This window comes from Aquila chrysaetos, chromosome 11 (assembly GCF_900496995.4).
Source record: "Aquila chrysaetos chrysaetos chromosome 11, bAquChr1.4, whole genome shotgun sequence".
NCBI lineage: Eukaryota > Metazoa > Chordata > Aves > Accipitriformes > Accipitridae > Aquila > Aquila chrysaetos.
The window spans coordinates 17121825-17140887 of NC_044014.1; the positions used below are offsets into that span (position 1 = coordinate 17121825).

Genomic DNA, 19063 nt, shown 5'->3' on the forward strand with positions numbered 1-19063 from the left:
CCAAAATAATCCACAATGGCTAATCTCTTCATTACAAAAAAGCATCACCGTTTCACCACTCTGAGCAGTGCTCTGATCTAACTGGATCGGCTTTGGGCAGGAGATGGGACGGGATGATCTCCGGAGGTCCCTTCCAATCTAGGTGATTCGGAGATCATAAATTAGCCATGGTCCTGTGTTTTCTACCTCAACAGGATGCTATCCCGAATGTGTTTTAAAAACAATTCTCAAGCTTTGCAGCACCACCAAAAGAACTGAAAACTGATATGATGGCCTGTATGCATTATGTGGGGGTTGCTTGCTCACTGAATTAAATATGAATAACCACCAACTGTTTCAAATTTTGAGATCTTATTCTGCCAGAGCATGTATCAGTAGTTGTCTGAAGTACTTTAGAAAAACTTCTTTGTCACTCCCTATTAGCAGTTAAATATCTGTTCCTCTCAGTCTTTGAAACCAAATGGAGGACTAAAAGAGGAGCATTCTGACATGCAGTCCTACTGGTTAAGGCAAAATAGAACAAACAATTTAGATTTAATAACGTAGCTCCTTAAAATGTCTCCTTAGGAGAAAAGAGTTTCTCTTCAAATTCATCTAGGAACAATTTTATGTTGTCAGACCAGTCTTTTTTTTCAGGCTTTCAGTTTTCAGATATATTACCCAAAGGATCCAGAATGAGTTCTGTATTTTATTGAATTATCAGATGATATACATCATCATTTAAAAAAAAAACAAAACAAACTACTGCAGATACCTCTTTTGCAAAACACAATTACAGTCCCAACAGAACCTGTAAGTTAAGATATAACCATTATAAAAACAAACCAATTTGGAGGGAAATCAAAATAAATTACTACAGTGACAAATTTTCACTGTTTTTCTGGATTTATAGTCAGCAATTGTTACTGCTTATCTGTGGTAGTAACTGAGACACATGAGTATTTTGAAGACAATTCTAAGCATGTTTTTCAGAAATAATATGGAACCTTTACAATGCTGTTTTAGAAATACATACAAAATTAGCAAAACTGGGAAAAGCAGAACAGGTGTTTACGGGTTTAAAAGAAGAGCAGTGGGCTGAATAAGAGTAATGCTGAAAAGATCTTATGAAGGAAATAAAAGGTAATACAAAAAGTGTAATAAACAAGGAATGGTGACTCAGGAATTGTTAAGCCTTTTCCTGAATGACTTAGAAGAAAGAAATGTGTAGTAAAATCCAGTTAGGAAAGGCAAATTACTTCTTAAAAATTTTTGACCAAATAATTTATTAAAACTTAATTAATCTTATTAAAATTCTTGAACTTAAACAAGGTTTCAGAATTTATTTGTAGAATAAAGCCACCTGAATGTATCATAGGTAATGTAAAAAACAGGTTTGGCCCACCTGTGAGAGCTGCAAGGCAGACTGGGATGCTGATGATTATTTGGCTGAGCAGTAGAGTGTAAACCCAGGAGAAAGGAAGGGCATGCTGTTATGTTGACCTTGCATGAATCACCATGGCAAATTACTTGCAGTAACCATTTTGAAATGGGGAACCTAAATGAACCCCTTAGTCCCACTGAAATGAGTGTAAAAATTCCTACCCTACAGGATAGAGATGCTTCTCAGCTCTTGTCTGTCTAACTGGTGCCGAGCACACTGAAATGCTCAAATCTGCACATTGTTCTTGTGCATTGTTCACTCAGCTGCTCTGCTCCTCCTGGTGTTGTTTGCACTGTGGCTATTGGTGAATTGTATAAAAGTTTGAATGAGAAACAAATAAAAGAACGTAATTTCCGCATAATGTCAACTGAGTTGAATGACAAGCAAATCAAAAACTAATTCGCCTATAAACAATCACTTCATTAAATCCATTTGCTTATTACACCACCTTATTCAGTGAAGAACTTGTTATTTTTTTATATTCTGTATCAGTCTCCTTTTTCCCACTAAAAATGCATGTAAATATATATTCATTGAATGAAGGCTGTGCAGTGAGTCAAAGGCAAAACCAGGAACAAGGCATGCAGACCCATGCTGTCACCAATTGCCTACATATGCTTTCAGAAATGATGTTTTGTTGAAAGTTCAGGGGTAAGGATTTCCTTCTCATTGTAGAGAGAGCTTTGAACAATTCCTCCCTTTCTCCAAAGAAAATGTTGACAATAGAACCTTTGATCTTCAAAAACTAATGCACATGATAAATTTAATTCATGTAAATAATTCTGCTAGACTCAGTAGGACCCATCACAGAAAGTTAAACACACGTAACTATCTCTCAACTAAAGACCATGCACATGATAGGTATAGTGGCATAGTCCAAAAGTTCACTTAGATAGAATTATCTGTTTTTCAAAAGATGTAATGAAAATGCTGTCTTATCAAAAGATCATGTGTTAGTTTTTTTAGATTACATTTGAAAAAGTTATCCGCACTCAAGTTCAAAACTTCTAAAAGCAAGATTTATCTAGACAGTTTAATGACGTTATAAATATGTGTACATGTTGTTGTAAAATAGTAATGATTCATCACATTTTTATATCCTCAGCAGGTCAATATTCTATGATTTCAGGAAGTAGCACTCCATAATTTTATTCTATGTTTATATTGTCAAACCTTTTTCTATGATCATCCACTAATGACTTAAGTTTTCCAGGTGTTGACTTTATTAAATACAATTGATTAAACTTTAAGCATAGAATCCTGTATGATACTTTGGGTCTTCACTGATCTACAGATACAACCTTTACAGTTTAAAGTTCTTGTGGAAAAAAATGTTTTACTTAAGAGCATCATCTAGTTCAGAAATTGGCTGGTGCTTGACAAAAGTTATAAAATAGACAACCACATTACTTTTCTGAAGTACTTACAGTCCTATTAGTAATGCTTTGATTCCTGCTGCTTCTTGTCCTGTTCAGTTAATGAATATCACCCTGTAGTGGAGGGGGCTTGTTTCAAAAGCTGGGAACTCTTTAACTCCCCCACTGTTAAGAAATCATATTAAGAGTGACCTTGCTGCTTCCTTTTGTTAATACATTAATACTGCTGAACCAGTATTAGGGAGAGGATGAGTTGTGTGTCCTGTTAGTGATGATAATATTTTGTTTTACTGTTTGAACTGTGATGTTGCTTACACAATAATGCTCTTGAATATGATTTTAGTTAATTAAATTGGTTGGTGTGATGATTTATGCAAGAACTCTCTGGCTTTGTTATTTTGAATGTGACCTAGCAGTCTCTTATATGACCCAAGAGGACTATTGATGAAAAGCCACCAGTATGAACACCGAAGCAACAAAAATATGAGTTTTGCCTTATATTTTGAATTACTGAAAGTGAGGCTATTGAACAGTGATTTTCCACAAAGGCAGTATTGTGTTTCCATAACATGAGTGGTCAGCTACAGTTTCTCCTACATTCCATTAAATGTATGACAGACTATTAGGGTTTCTTTGCACTTCTGGAAGGATTTTCATTTAAATAAATAATTACCTACAAGGAAATTTCTCAGTGCTTATAGTTTCATTGCTTCTCTTGCTATAATCAAATAGTGTCAAGATCTGGAAATATCTGTTCCGCTGGTAGTGTTCTAATTAGAAGGATAATTAGTACACTGTTATTGCTTCTTTGGCTATAGCTGTTTTGGGTTTTTTGCCACATGTAACACACTATCTACAATGGAAGGTCATTTTTGAGCATTTTTCTGTTTTCACTAATGATTGGAATTGGTTATGCTGCAAGTGAATGGGTTTAACAAAAGCTGGTATATACTGAAGATAATGATAAAACCAGCTGGAATTAGAGGTGCTAAGTGACTAGGTTTTATTACTTTCTACAGGATTTTTGTCTGATTCCTTTTAAGAATGTTGACAACACACTTTATTTAGTTTGAAAAGACAATACCATGGGCTACAATCCCCTTAGGGAAGAGAGGTGTCACTTGAGACCATTATATGCATCTTTAGTATTCTGATAACTCATCTTTATGCTTTTTTAAGTTTTGATGTTCTTGAAGTCGGACAGAGTAGCAGGCACTATGAATTACTGTACACAAATAGTGATATATACTGAATTGATAAATACTTCTCACATTTTTACAAGTTCCTCCTTTCTGTTTGGTTATGAACTATTTAGGTGTCTGCCACACTCCATTCACCTAGTGAGCTGTCAATACTGTTTTCAATCATTTTTCTCTTTTCACTTGTTCAGTCAGTTTTGTTACTGTTATATGACTTTCCTCCCAGTTTATCTGCATAGTTCTGATATTATCTGTCAAAGCGCTAGGTAGTAGCTCAGCTATGGTCTTCGGTTTGGAGGGAAAAAAAAAGTACAATTACTACCTGTATTTTATGATGGCTCCATATGTCTCTACATATGTGGCACAAAAAGCAGGCATTCTTTTTTCCTTTCTATTCCTGCCATTTTTGTGGTGCAAGCTCCTTCTTAATTTGTTTTTATGGTGCAACTCTCAATGAATTATGGATGTTGTGGGAATAAACAATATTCTGGTTTACTGAGAAGAATTTTAAAACCTTAAAAATAGTTTTTCATTTTATGCTGTACCATTTCAATATAAATGATTCCAGTCTTATTCTGATGCCATAAAGAAATTAAATACGTTTTTTCCCACCGCTGTGTCCAAGTATTTCATAGGATGTCAGCTCACACTCCTTTTGTATCTAACTACATGCCTCGTGTAAAGCGAACAAACAGCTTAAACTGCAACATGTCAACTGTTAATCAGGCTTCCATGTAAAATGATTAGCTACTATTAGTACTTAAATTTTTATTTAAAAATAAAGATAGTGCCCTCTGCTTGAACTGAAATTAGTATGTAAGAGAAACTGCAGAACTTGAAACACAATTTCTTAACACAACCCCAACACAGAGGTCCCAGATGTACAATCTTAATGGACAGAGCTTTCTATCTTTTGTGAAATAAGCTTGGATATCCATCTCATACACCTTTTTACTTGAGAAGTGGAAAACTAAACAGGAATTAAGAGGAAGTGCACAGCAGGGGCAGGTATGGTTGTTCTCCTAGTTGGTGTCTCCTGTAGTACTTCAGTGAACCTTCAGCTGGTCTCAGTGAGTGGGCCTTAAAAAAAGGATTTCAGAGAGATTAATTGTCTAGACGTTGGTTGTTCATCTTAGCTAGCCACAGGACTGGGTCAAGGCTGGTCTGAAACAGTTCCTGGGCTGCCCAGCAGAAAATCAGGTGGAAGTTGATATTTTACTGTTTTTTTCATGAAGTCTGGGTAGGGTTTTTTTGCTTGTGTTTTTTGTTTATTTTCCCCTGTGAATATTATCAGAGGAAACACATATTTTTCAGTAATGGGTCACACTTCCTTCTATGTTCACAATGCATTTGGGAATAGCAGTCTTCATCTAAATGTCTTGTCATTCTTGGAATTGGTTATCTGAGATGTGCTTTCTCTGGGGATGCACTGCTGTGTGACCTCACAGTCTTTAGTCTTTACTGGGTGGGATGCAGTACCATCTCACTGAAGAAGCCTCAGCTGTGGAATTTGTTTCCTCTGTAATGTCAAGTGAACCCAAGTCCATTGACTTGGAAGGCATGGTAAAAAGATTCTTTCTCTCTGCTTGAGGGGTTGTAGGAAGTTGAAGTTTGCATTATGATTGAGAGCTTTTTTATTTGATACTTTTTTTAATACTACAGTAGATTCTCTTATACTGGGCATGTTTTATACTTGAATGAGACTTTATTACACAGGATTACATCTTTTTGCACTTTTAATAGTTTCATAAAAACAAAAATCATAGCATCAATTTAAGCAAAATGTGATTTGTGGCTTGTTTAATTCAAATGAAAGAACCACAAAGATCAGAGAGGTGGCTTGTAGCCCATCGGAACAATTCATCCTTTCAGGTATGTCTATACTGCTAAAGAAAGAGGTCCAGGAGAGAGTGAAAGCAATGGCTCATTGACCGTCCATGCTTCTCAGTTGTTAGTGTGCTCCTTGGCACGATTTGGGTTCTTGTGTACATGTGAGGTTGGTTGGTTTATTTCCGGGGCAGGATGAATGAAATAACATGCAGCCTGTGTTGCAGTCCACCAGAGAAGTACGTTTGCATGGTGAAACGATGCGTATGGCTTACATGCTTTAGGGTGTTGCTGTAGATCGAGAGAGGGTGTTTGAAGGGTATCCCTTCGGACCCTGTGGGAATAGTGCTGGAGGGCTTCACAGGGCTGGGAAAGGACAAACCTGGTATAGAGTTAATGTCTCCTGAATGTGCTCCCTGGGGTCAACTGTCCCCCAAAGTGTCTTGGGTGAAGGAGCAGCAGAGACATAAGATTTGAAAGGGTCAATGAGGTGAGAAAACAGTTCAAAACATGTCTGATCAGCAGAGTGGTGCTGGCTAGGGGATTGCTCCCCAGCACTATTTTAGTTGGATGTATCCTGTGAGGGCTAGGGCTGAAAGTACCACCATTTTAACTACCAGTTACCTGGGGTTTGGATCATTATATATAGTGCAAAACCAGTTTGCAAATTGATCTTCAAAATAAATACCTTCTCAGAAGGTTTCTTCAGGAAACCTTTCTTCTCTTTTTTTTTTTTAAAAAGAAAAGTAACTTTAAGTGGATTTTAGTTTTGGAAAATAGTTTCACTGAAATAAAGTGTGCTTATTTTCTCAGTCTTTGTCTCCTTGGAATAAAATATTGAAAATGCGAGATTCTTAGCACATGGCTAGAAATTAATAATTATTTAAACCAGCTGCCTACTTGCAGTGTGTAGCAATATTTATTGCTGCGATTCACTAGCACATCAGAAAAAAAAAAGACAAGTGAAAATGCTGTGAATAAATAAAAGGTGAGAAATACTTAATCATAGTGGGTGCATGGTGGTGATTTGTTTTAAAAATCCAAACTATATTTAAACTTCTATTAAAATAAGTAATTCAGTTTCTGTTACATCTGAAAATTACAATTATGTTAGAAGCTATCCAAAATCAAATACATCAATAACACTTTTTTCCATGTATTTATCCACCAAACCTTTGCATCTGTAAGTACAAGAAAAGGATGCTCTTCATGTCTCTGTTTTCCTGCAAAATTTCTGCAGGTCTCTAATTACAAACATCTCCCTGTAAGCAGGTGACTATTCAAGGGAAAAGAGATATATCTAACTATTCCAGCCATACTTCATACATTTTATGTCCATTCTGTTATTTTTCTGAAGTTGTAATATACAAAATTATTCTGTGTAATTTCAGCATCAAGCGTAAGAGCCACAATTTGACCAGGCATTGATTACTTTAAAAGATTTTTTCATCATCTGTAGTTAAGCCTCATTTCTGAGTTAGTATATTGAACATTGTAATCCAAACTTTCCTCCCTCCTAGTCTCATTCCCACAGCAAATGTCCTCAGAAGGGAAAAATGTTGAGTTGCATCAAAAGTTTAACAAGTGATTCCTTACTGTATGAAAAATAATGATTTAAGTTTGCCAGTGAAGTTGTTCATTGTATTCACAGAACTGGTCTTCAGTGCAAACCAAACCCTTCTTGATAACAGCCCATTGCAAATTCTTGGACATCACTAAAGCTAATTAAAAACAGGTGGATTCTTCCCATGTGGTGTACCAACCAGCTGAATGAAATGTAGATAACTTGTATTAATTGTTAGAGAAGATTTTTTTTTCCCCATGGACCTTATTGGAATGCTAGAATTCTATAAAGCTGTGATTCTGAACAGAAAAAGAATTGTATTTTAACTGTAATACCCGTATTACTTTGTTTATAAAACCTGAATTTTAGTTGGCACTGTAGAGAAGAGAAGGCCCTGAAGGAAACTTAATTTTTGAAACCTGATCTCTGTGTGAAAGTCTCTGTGAAAGTCTGGTATAAAGGTTTGAAAGGTTTCATTTAGAAACTCAAATTTACATAGTTAAGTTCTATGATTTTTTTTTTTTTGTGGTGTCTGTTATATTTTTCAAGTTTATCTTTCAGAAAAATAAAAGGAAATGACTAAATAAGATAGCAGTACTGCAGAACATGAGCTGTGTTTACCGAGTGTTCCATTTATGAACTAAATGTTCTGTTTAATCTTGTGATTTATTAATAGTTAGATAGTTCTCTTTAATTTCTAGGAGTTTGTTTTATGTGGATTAATGATACTGGTTTCAGGCTACATGCTTAGGGCTATACAGGAGACCCACAGGTACAGAGCAAGAGACCTGTGTGCTGTTGACTTGTGCTGCTTTTTCATGGAGGTGCCAGCAAAGTTCAAACTGCCCTCTTTTTCTGGGCAGAATGAATAGAAGGCTGGAAAAACAAATTGGCACCGTGAAAATTTTTCAAAGACAGAACTACTTGTACCTAAGCCAGATGAGAGTTCTGAAGTGCGTGTATCTTTGCCCATCAGGCTATGCAGAACAGTCCAAATATAATATTTATATTTAATGTCATTGTAATAGACCTCAAAGACGATCTCTCTGTAACACAGCATATAACCAAATGACCCAATATGAGGTGGAATTTATGATGTTAGTCTTTCCAAGCCTGGCCAATTTTAATTTTGGGACTTCATTTTTTCTTGACTGACACAAATTCTGTGCAGCCTCAGAAGAGAAGATGAATAAAAGAACAGAATAAAATAATAGATCATTTCATGTATTTACACTTTCTAGTTTAGATATTCACATTTTTAAAACAATTTTCCAATTTAGTCACTGTATGCCACCTAAAAAGTCCAGAAAATCTTACAAATAAGACAAATTGAAACAGTCTGTGGTCTTTCATCATGTCACTGCTGAAAGGTATTGCTAAGAAGGTAGTGAAGAGTTGGTAGACTAGAGCAATATTTAATGTCATACATATGATTTTTAGTTTGAGAAGTAGAAGGAAGATCTTGTGAGATGTGGAGTTTCCCCGTTGATGGCAATAGACTGTGCATATATTGGAGCGTATTTAATTTTTGTCATAAACATAGGCTTCTGGGGGCTTTCAGATCCTTGAGTGTAAGTGTTCATGATCGATCCCAAATTGCCATTTGTGGGTTATACTGACCGGTTCTGGGTGAGGAATAATGTTGCTGCACAAGTGTATTCAGTAACAACATAGTGTAATAACATACAGGTCAGATTGGAGCTGCTCTGTTCTCCATGTTCTCTGACAGTGGGCCATCAAATCACATCAAAACATATTTACACATGTTTATTGATGAATTTTTAGAAATAGCTTGCAAAAATCTCCAAATCTTACTAATATTACAGTATTTTAACTTTTCTACCTCAATAATTATTTCCTATTTCACTATGCATCAGTGTTATGTGTTGTCTTTTGCACCTAGAGTTGAGTTTTTATGTAATAGGTGTATGCTGGGGCAAAGCACTTACTTTTCATGTACAATGGGAATTGCTAAGAGTGAGACAAGTTAAGTCTCGTGTAACAGATTGTTTTAAAACTTTACAAAAGTAAAAAGTTGATTCACAAAGTCTCAAATTTGCTAGTGAAGAGCATAAAATTTCTTTTGAATTATTTTTGTTTTATTTCTATCTTTATTGCAAGCTATGTCTCTTATTTTGAAATGGAATTTTGGGCACTAGAGAAGTATAATTTATTGTAAATGTTACATTAAAAGATTAATTTCTCAAGCAGTTGGAATTAGATTTTTTCAGAGACAAACATTTCTTCTGCACATTGCATAATCATTAGATCTGTTTAAAAAACAATTTCTTGAGCTTCTAAACCAAATTGCGTTTCTTTTGTATATTGTAAGGTTTTTAAGAGTGCATGTCAGACTGAGTGAAAGTTTGTATTGCATTGCTTCTGAAATGGCTGGGAAAATATAGCGATGAAAAATGACTGAAATAGAAAGAGCCATTTGTGACAATGACAGTAGTTTAACGTGAAGAGGACGAATAGAAAACTTTTTCAATAGCTTGTGTGCAAGGCCAGTTTGCATGTGTACTTGATGGTGCTGGTACTTGATCGGCCAGGCATAGCTTAATTACCGAATTTTTACTATGCAGAGGTTGCAACAGGAAAATGTTTTTGGACTAGTCTGTTTTTGTGGTAAAGGGGTGGTTTTTTGTTTGTCTCTCCTATAGAAAATGAAATGCTTTCTCTGTATCTATCAGCAATTGATGGTATCGTTCTTTGTACATCCCTGCCATAGCAGCCACTGCAAAGCAGCTATATAGTCCTCTAATCTACTGGAACAGTTTTTAACAACTCCCTTACTTCATCAGCCTTTTTGCTGACTGGGAAGCCCAACAAGTACCATTGCCAGTGGTAATTTAGAATCTGCTAGTGAAGTGTGGGCATTTATCAGTGTTACAATTTTCAAGTTGAAGCCCAAATTCATTTGTTGACATATTTCTTGAATGTGCTTTTATTTAATAAAGAAGAAACTATGCACTTCAGGAAATGGTAATCTTTATTTACTGCTATGATGGGAAAATGCAAATGAAGCAGAGAATTTTGTGATTAGTATTTTACAGAACAGTCATTTACTGTAATTACATGTTTTTAATCAGCAGTATTACCATGTTCTATTAACCAGATTCTTTCCTGACTTCTTGTAGGATTCTGAGTAACAACAAGATCTTATGGTTGAAGAACGGCTCTTTCTTCGGACTGAGATCCCTGGAGAGACTGTGAGTAACTGATCAGCCTCGTTCCACCTTCAATTAAAAAGTCTTTGTATTTTAAATATAGAAACAAGCATCGGATAATGAAGTTGAGATTTCCTGAACTGTATTGCACAGTAGAGTTTCTAGGCGCTCATCAAGTTAAGAAACAGCATAAAAATGAGTGAATGGGGGTGGACTTGGAAAATACAGGAAAGCACTGCCATCAATTTGGAACTAAAATAAACATCCAGTCAAAGACTTGTACTACACTATGTACACTATCACAGTGAAGACTGATATACGTAATGGTAACACTAATATACCCGACGTGTAGTTTGGGTTATTTAACTCATTGGTCTCCAATACTCCCATTTTAATTCTATTCTATATTTTAATTATATTCTGAAGAAATTGGACAGCATTTATCACTGGAGCAGACAATGATATTGATAAAGCTCCATGACTGCATATTTCTAGCCAATATTTGGAGGGGGGAGGAGCAGCTCAGGAGCAACTAATGAGTTAGGACGAAAACATTTGGAAACTTCGATGGAATAAATAAGCAGTAATAGCTATACTGTAATAACATGGCTTTCTGTATATATAGGTCACTCATTTGAGAATAATCATGTGAACAAGTCTAAAAGGCTATTTTTTGTATCTATAGGCAACTTTGCCCGTGCATCCAAAATGAATAATTATATCATGCCTATCTTACAATATCTCCTGCAGCTTAAGCTAAATTATTTTTATATTGCTTTGTAAGAATACCTTCATTATGTAGAGCTGTTGATATAAAATAGTTGCTACATTCATGAATGCATGAATGTATTCTATTTTTTATGAATGTTTCCATATGCAAAAAAATTACATATTAAAATCAACTTTAGCTAATATTTTACTTTATATGTGTGATGTGCATGCTGTTTATAGTTGTGTAATAAGGTGGGTAAGTGTATGATACTGAGATATTTGAACATTATAACTGCAATTTAAAAATAAACAATGTATTTCAAGGTCTGGAGCAATCCCTTAAGCACCTTGAAGGGTTAGGATAAAGCTAACCGTCTGAAGAGTTATGTGAAGGAATACTACATTTTCTCTGCATATAGTTATAGATGTAACAAACACTTCTTTAATATTGGCCGTATTGAATGGTATGGAATGAAGAGTAGTGTATTATTTACTAACTGGTTTAATCTTAGGTGTAGCAATGCTGTGAAGTTTATAAAGAAGTTTACAAGTATTTTAGACAAAACAATTTAGAATAGAGGATAGGATTACAAATTTATTGCAAGAAGGGAAATTAGTAAATTAAATTCTAATGTACTGCAAGTAAACCATTAGTATTTAGAAATAAAGGAAAACATTTCCTCTGGGTTTTTTTAAGGTTTAATTTACATTGGGGAATGACATTGAGCATGTACTTTTAAAAACTTTACTTATCTAAGTAGAGAAATACTTCAACCTGAAAAGACATTGCAAACAGTATTAAGAACAGTGAGAAAACAAAAAAATGCCTTAGCTGTGTAGCCTCAAGTATCATCATATAAACCTTCTTAATTTTATTGTATTGATTTTTCATAACCTTACAGATAAAATGAACGAGTTTCATCTCCTCTGTATATAATGTTATTTGGCCATGATGTTAATACAAAATCCATAAGGGGTCCTTGAAGCAAAGACTAGAGTTCAGGTGATGACATTCTCATCAGATTCAGATGTTCTGTTTCTTGTTCTCTGGTCCCATTCACTTCTTATCAATATCTGCAAAGTCCCAGTTTCAGCTGGTGGGGGTGAGAACAGCTGGAATAATCTACTAGGAGGTGGGTGTGAATGAACTACATCTGGATGAGTGCTCCTTACCCTTGGACCAAACTTTCCCCAGCTTTGCCTTTTCCACACAAGCTAATTCAGAGCGGTACCTCAGGTGCTTAAAATGGAGAACTATGACAGCAACTGCTTGCTGTTGATGTTCATGGCTCATCAAAATGGACTAACAAGAACTGTTATTCCTTGCCTGAAAGGGGAGGTGGAGAATCTTAGGAAGTACAGTAGCAGGAAAATCCAGCTTCCTTTAAGATAATATTAAGTTTACAAGATCAAGTTCTTAGAAATGTGGGTGTGCTAGAGTTAAGGATTACTCATTTAATTTGGCTTTGCACTCCTTGTGGTCCTGTTCAGAACAAAAAATTAGTAATGTGAATGCCATAGAGACAAGAATCATGTGTGTCTGTAATTCTTTTGTGGTTGCCATGAGATCATGAGCCAGAAGAGTGTTAGCTTACGTGGAAAATGAAATCATTCAATGTCAAACTTGAAAACTTCAGAGGAGAAGTAAAATTTCAGGTGGAACTGAGTGACTTGTATATTCTGGCTCTTTCCTAACCTGGAGTGCTCAAACCTTCTTTCTGAGCTAGTGACAACTTTCCCCTTATTATTTTATTTTTCAATGGATGTCACAACAGGATAACAGAAGTGTTAGTCCTCCCAAGTTCTGGTGATTTCTCAACAGCATGTTACACAAGTGAGATAGTTGTGCTCACTGAGCAGTTGTCTCAAAGTAGGACTCGTTTTATGCAACATTAATCACGCAAACTGAAAAACATAAGTTGTTTGCCCCTTAACTGTCCATTCTAAGAGTAAGACAAAATCAATTTCTCTAAAGCTGACTATTGTAGAACTCTTATATTATGCATGAAATGCAATTTTTTCAAAATATAGTTAGACCTAGTTTGTATTTGTTTCTGCAGACTTCTCAGAAAATTGCATTTTTTTCAACCATAGCATGAGTATTACAAGGTTTCTATTTCAGATTGTCTTAAATTGTGTTATGGCTGTAAAAGGAAATCTGATACTAGGTTTTCAGGGGATACAAATAGCTAGCCAGGAAAAAATGTGCTTGGGGATATAGTTATTTCCTTTTTAGTAACAGAAAGATAATCCTATATTTACTAATACTTTATTAATATTAAAAATGAAACATTCAATAAAGTCTGTAATAAAAACTATATAATAGTGATCAAAATACATTTATGAAATATTAGTATTTTTACTGGGCAGTTTGTAAAAATGCTTTGAAAAACACCATCTCACAAAAGGTGCTTTTTCTGTATTTTGTATGTGTGTGAACAGTGACTCATGAGTGGTCTGTAGAGATGGCACTCTCCACTTAGTTTGAGTTTTCTGAAATTAAGAATTGCTGCCTTGTGCTGGTTTGGAAAGGTGACTCACAAATGTGTTATGGCATCTGGATCTGTGCCAATGGGCTTACTTTGTAGTACTAACAAGAGGCATTAAGAAGTGAATATCATTACTTAAATACCACGCGAGAATAAAAACTTTCTCTAAACGTTGGTTTTGTATGGTGCTCGGTTATATAGGCCTTGATTTGGAATAAAATCAGAAGTGTAGGTAAGAAAATAAACCTTTTTGCAGCAAGTGTGGTAAAGAAACTGTTAAAATATGAAGAGCTTTGTGGAATTTAACTGGAAGAGATCTACAGGCCATAAATTCTACAGATGAGAGTGAGGACCCTGAACGCATTTCTGCAATACACCCTGTGGAGATGGCTTCACATTCAGGAGGCTGAGAATTCAGTTTGGATCTGAAGCTTGGGGCAAAGGCTTGACAGCTTGTAATGGTTTCAGTTGCAGTGCCTTCCCTGTCTGTAGTCAGTGTCCTGTCTTCTTGGGAGATGCATTGATCTGGGCAGGACAGCATCAGTTATTGCAGACATTTGAATAAGTTTTTCATATGCTCTGGGTGCCATAAAAGAAAGGTAAAGTGAGCTTTCAAAGCCATGAAATAGTGAGGTAGTCCTTTAAAGCAAGTCTCAGCAATCCAGCAGCTCTCATTTAGTCAAAACAGTGATTTGGAGGATCTGAAGAACTGAAAAATTAAGTGTATTTAATTTGATGGTATAGTTATTCCATAAATTGGAACAATATATTAAATAGAAAAATCTGTGACTTAGACTTTGCTTTTTTAAAAATTGTTGTTATTTATTTGTGTATTTTTAACTTATGGGCATTGGGGTTAACCATTGCTATTACCCAAGGAATCACAGGCTAGTGCAGACTACCAAGTTACTAGCAGATACCTTATCATGGCCGTATATGGTATGAACCCTGCTCCAAAGACATCGCAGTCTCTGAACAGTGTGCAGCAAAATGATATTATTAGTAATGGTTGTGGCAAGTCCTTTTGTGCTTGAGAATATTTGGCCATCTGTAGTCCACATGATGCTTCTGGGGACAAGGACTGAGTTTGTTGGGCCAGGTGCTCCAGCTGCGCTGGACCCAAAGTCAAGATCTAGACTAGAAAACTAAATCTTATATCTTCATCCTGATGTCAGCTGGCACAAAACAGTATGCATATCTGAGCTATTATCCACACTACTAATTTTCTTACCCTCCACAGCAGCCCCTGCATCACAATTGCCTGGATAGCCCCTGTCCTGTGCTAACTCTCCATTTTACCTCTAGCTGGGGGCAATCTGTTGTGGCTGCTTCTCTGCTGTGGGCTTCCTGGTGCTTAATGTGGTGGATCTTGTACTTGACATTTTCTGAAGTAGGTGTATGAAATCTCTCTCTCTGTTTCATAACCAAATGTACTTTTTCATGAAGTTTATAGGAGCATAATTACCTCTGAAAGTGCTGCTCCTTTGTCCCCTGCGGCTGAAACTCTTTAATGGGTTCAGAAGCTATTTGGAGGGAACCAGCAAATAAAAATAAACAAACATACACAAACCGTGATTGCATAAGCAGTGTTTCCTTGGGAAATCGGGGTGAAAGATCACTAAGCAAGATTACACATATTTTTCACAGTTGACCCAGAAGAAAAGCATGCCAGGCACTAACACTTCAACAGTGACTGTTTTACAGAAACTTGCTGTTACGTTTTCCCAATATTCCTAGACATGTTTCTAGACAAAGAAAAATACTGAAGTATTTGCAAGAATTTAGCATTGAATTTATTTTTTGTTTTAATTTTATTTTTTTAGCTGTATAGATCAGTCTTACTTGACCAGGTCTCACTTAGATTGCATGTACTTTTATTAAGTGTTGCTGTATTGTAAAGTTACCAACTGTGTGGCAGTGCTGTGTAGTCACATGTTGTCCTCAGTTATTATTAGATAAGATTGCATAAAGCCTACTTTAGTAGATTTCAGTATGACATTCTGCAACTAGATATTGTGCTGTGCAATTGAACTAATAACACATTAACTTGAGGGAATGAAAGGGCAGGAAACGCAAGCAAAACAAACTAGACCATAGGAAAAAACCATGTTGTTAAACAGTTGGTATAAAAATAAGGTATTTGGGTGTTCTTTAGCAAAACTCAAGTTATGAAAGGGTAAAACATAAAGGTTTTACCTTTTGATCTAGTGATGTGCTGCTTTAAACATGCAATTTATATTCTTTAAATTACTGGCCACTTCATTTCTTTTCCTGCCTATACTTTTGAAATGTGCGTGCGCACACATCCACATGAAGAAACAGAGATGTTCTTCCTAGGCACTGTTAAGGATTGGAAATATGCTTAAACAAATTGTTGAACAATTTTATTTTTGTGATGGGTTGACCCTGGCTGGTTGCCAGGTGCCCACCAAAGCCGTTCTATCACTCCCCCTCCTCAGCTGGACAGGGGAGAGATCACTCACCAATTACCGTCACGGGCAAAACAGACTCAACTTGGGGAAAATTAACTCACTTTATTACAAATCAACCAGAGCAGGGTAATGAGAAATAAAACCAAATCTCAGAACCCCTTCCCTCCACCACTCCCTTCTTCCTGGGCACAACTTCACTCCCGGATTCTCTACCAACCCCCCCAGCGGCACAGGGGGACGGGGATGGGGTTTACGGTCAGTTCATCACACGTTATTTTCTGCCGCTTCATCCTCCTCAGGGGGAGGACTCATCACACTCTTCCCCTGCTCCAGCGTGGGGTCCCTCCCACGGGAGACAGTCCTCCACAAACTTCTCCAACGTGGGCCCTTCCCACGGGCTGCAGTTCTTCACGAACTGCTCCAGCATGGGTCCTTTCCATGGCGTGCAGTCCTTCAGGAGCACACTGCTCCAGCGTGGGTCCCCTGCAGGGTCACAAGTCCTGCCAGAAAACCTGCTCTGTGGGCTCCTCTCTCCACAGATCCGCAGGTCCTGCCAGGAGCCTGCTCCAGCATGGGGTTCCCACAGGGTCACAGCCTCCTTTGGGAACCCACTTGCTCCGGCGTGGGGTCCTCCCCGGGCTACAGGTGGAGATCTGCTCCACCGTGGACCTCCCTGGGCTGCAGGGGGACAGCCTGCCTCACCATGGTCTTCCCCACGGGCCGCAGGGGAATCTCTGCTCCAGCGCCTGGAGCACGTCCTCCCTCTCCTTCTTCACTGACCTGGGGGTCTGCAGGGTTGTTTCTCTCACATGTTCTCACTCCTCTCTCCGGCTGCCGTTTACTGTCTGTCCCAACTTTTTTTCCGTCTTAAAAATGTTATCACAGAGGCGCCACCACTATCGCTGATGGGCTTGGCCTTGGCCAGCGGCGGGTCCGTCTTAGAGCCGGCTGGTATTGGCGCTCTCGAACACAGGGGAAGCTTCCAGCAGCTTCTTACAGAAGCCACCCCTGTAACCCCCCCGCTAGCAAAACCTTGCCACACAAAGCCAATAGAATTTTCAACACATATGTATGACATCTTTGAAGTTAGAAACTTCATAAATTAAATTTAGAATTACATCTTCTTTTTTGGATTGTTGTAAAAATAGAAAAATTCTAGTTATTATAAACCAATAATATTTCAGACTGACAGCCAGGATCCAACTGTACAGCTTTTTTTTTTTTTTTTAAAGAGCCTGCAACTAAGAAACTAAGGAGTGTGCCCCTAACTTTGTGCAAGGGCTTTTAACAGAAAATAGATTAATAGTCTTGGAGACCTCAAATGACCACTTTAATTAATCTCAAATGCCGTTTAGCCATGTTTGGAGAAATGCTGTGATGTTACTCAGGGAAAGGGCAATTTTAAAACCTGTTTTTTAGAGCTGTTTGTTGTGTAAGTAGTCATGGCATGATTGAAACTGTTTGGTTTTATCTAGTTTTTGTATTTGGAGAAATAGGGAGAAGGGAAAATCAGTGTAAGATCCTTTCAAGCATCTGAAGTTTTCTTGCCAATTTTTCTTGTATTTCAAGTCCCACATGGATTTAATAAATTCTCTAGATGTAGTTGATAATGATAGCAAATAAGTTCTTTGTTTAAATTCACCTTAAATATTCTCAAAGAATAAAAATACAAATACTCCAACCATTATTTTTCTTTGTCTAGTAATATGTCTAGGAGTCCTGGGGAAATCTAAGCAATTTTTCCTGTAAAATTTCTTATTGTGTTGGCTCATTGTAATTGTTTACAAAAACCTCATTATGCTGCGTTACTATTTGAAGTGGTTGTGCATATTCCAGTAGGTGAGGAAGGATGGGAATAGTCATGGGGAATGATTTTTCTCCTGGAGCAAGATTGTGCTTTTTGCACATACTCTAAACTAGACTGAAAACAGTTCATATTCCTCTCAGTGCTCATTGAACTTTGAAATACCCTTTTAGTTTCAGTGTCAGATTAAGAGATTGTCTTTCTAATTATGATGATGTTAGTGTTTGCATGAAGCAGGATAGTTGCCTTTGTCACTTCTAGATGCAGCTAATACAGCAGGCGGTTTTTAAATCGAAGTTACATATGCTTGCCTGCAATATATTCAGTACTAAGACAATTATAAATATTGAGCTCAAAAAGGAAAGCTCTGAAAAATTCATGAATTACTGAAGTTAAAGTACTTGTTCTTCCAGAGACACAGCTATTGCAAATAACAGGTTTGAAGGGTTGGAGATACTCAGAAAATAAAGAGCTTTACAAATACAGGAATGGGGGAAAAAAAAAAGCTATGAACATATGTCAGACAGCAGACAGATCAGAAAGAGGGAAGAAAATATTTACCCATATAATAATTATTTATCACCTAAAATTAGAATAGCTTGTTGTGAAATGAATGTGTTTTAAGGCTTATCCTGGAGCATGGAGAGAACCAATTTCCATTTCACTCAAGAAAATGCGTGTTTAAGCCAGTAAATTGGGCTGTATTTTTCAGAGTTTAATACACACAGGTGCTTAGCCATCTCAATTTTTCATTGATCATGAATGCCATGGTCAGCCTTTGAAAGCTATTTTTGTCTGGGCTTGCACCATATCTCTGGGTTAGGACCAGATTACTTACCCATCCTGGGGCTCCTTCTGCATCCACCATGGCTAGTCTTCCTTTGTGGTGGTAACAGCCTGGATGTTCTGGGATTTTGCCTCCCATTGGTGCTTGGTCCTCCGCCATTGTGATAATCTTGGTCATGTTACTCAATAATGCCAATGTCACGTTTATTGTAATGCAGCCAGAAGACAGAGATGTCCACTTAAAAATGAATGTGTTCTTTAAATATCTAACTTCATATATCT

The 19063-nt window shown here is 36.9% G+C and overlaps 1 protein-coding gene across 1 annotated transcript in view; it reads left to right on the top strand.

Moving 5' to 3' along the window:
- Positions 1-19063, top strand: part of LOC115348192 (adhesion G protein-coupled receptor A3-like) — a 290759-nt gene that overhangs the window by 33297 nt on the left and 238399 nt on the right. Inside the window, exon 2 of the mRNA XM_030030491.2 lies at positions 10530-10601. Coding sequence (XP_029886351.1) covers positions 10530-10601 — 72 coding nt within the window. The remainder of the gene's footprint in view (positions 1-10529; positions 10602-19063) is intronic.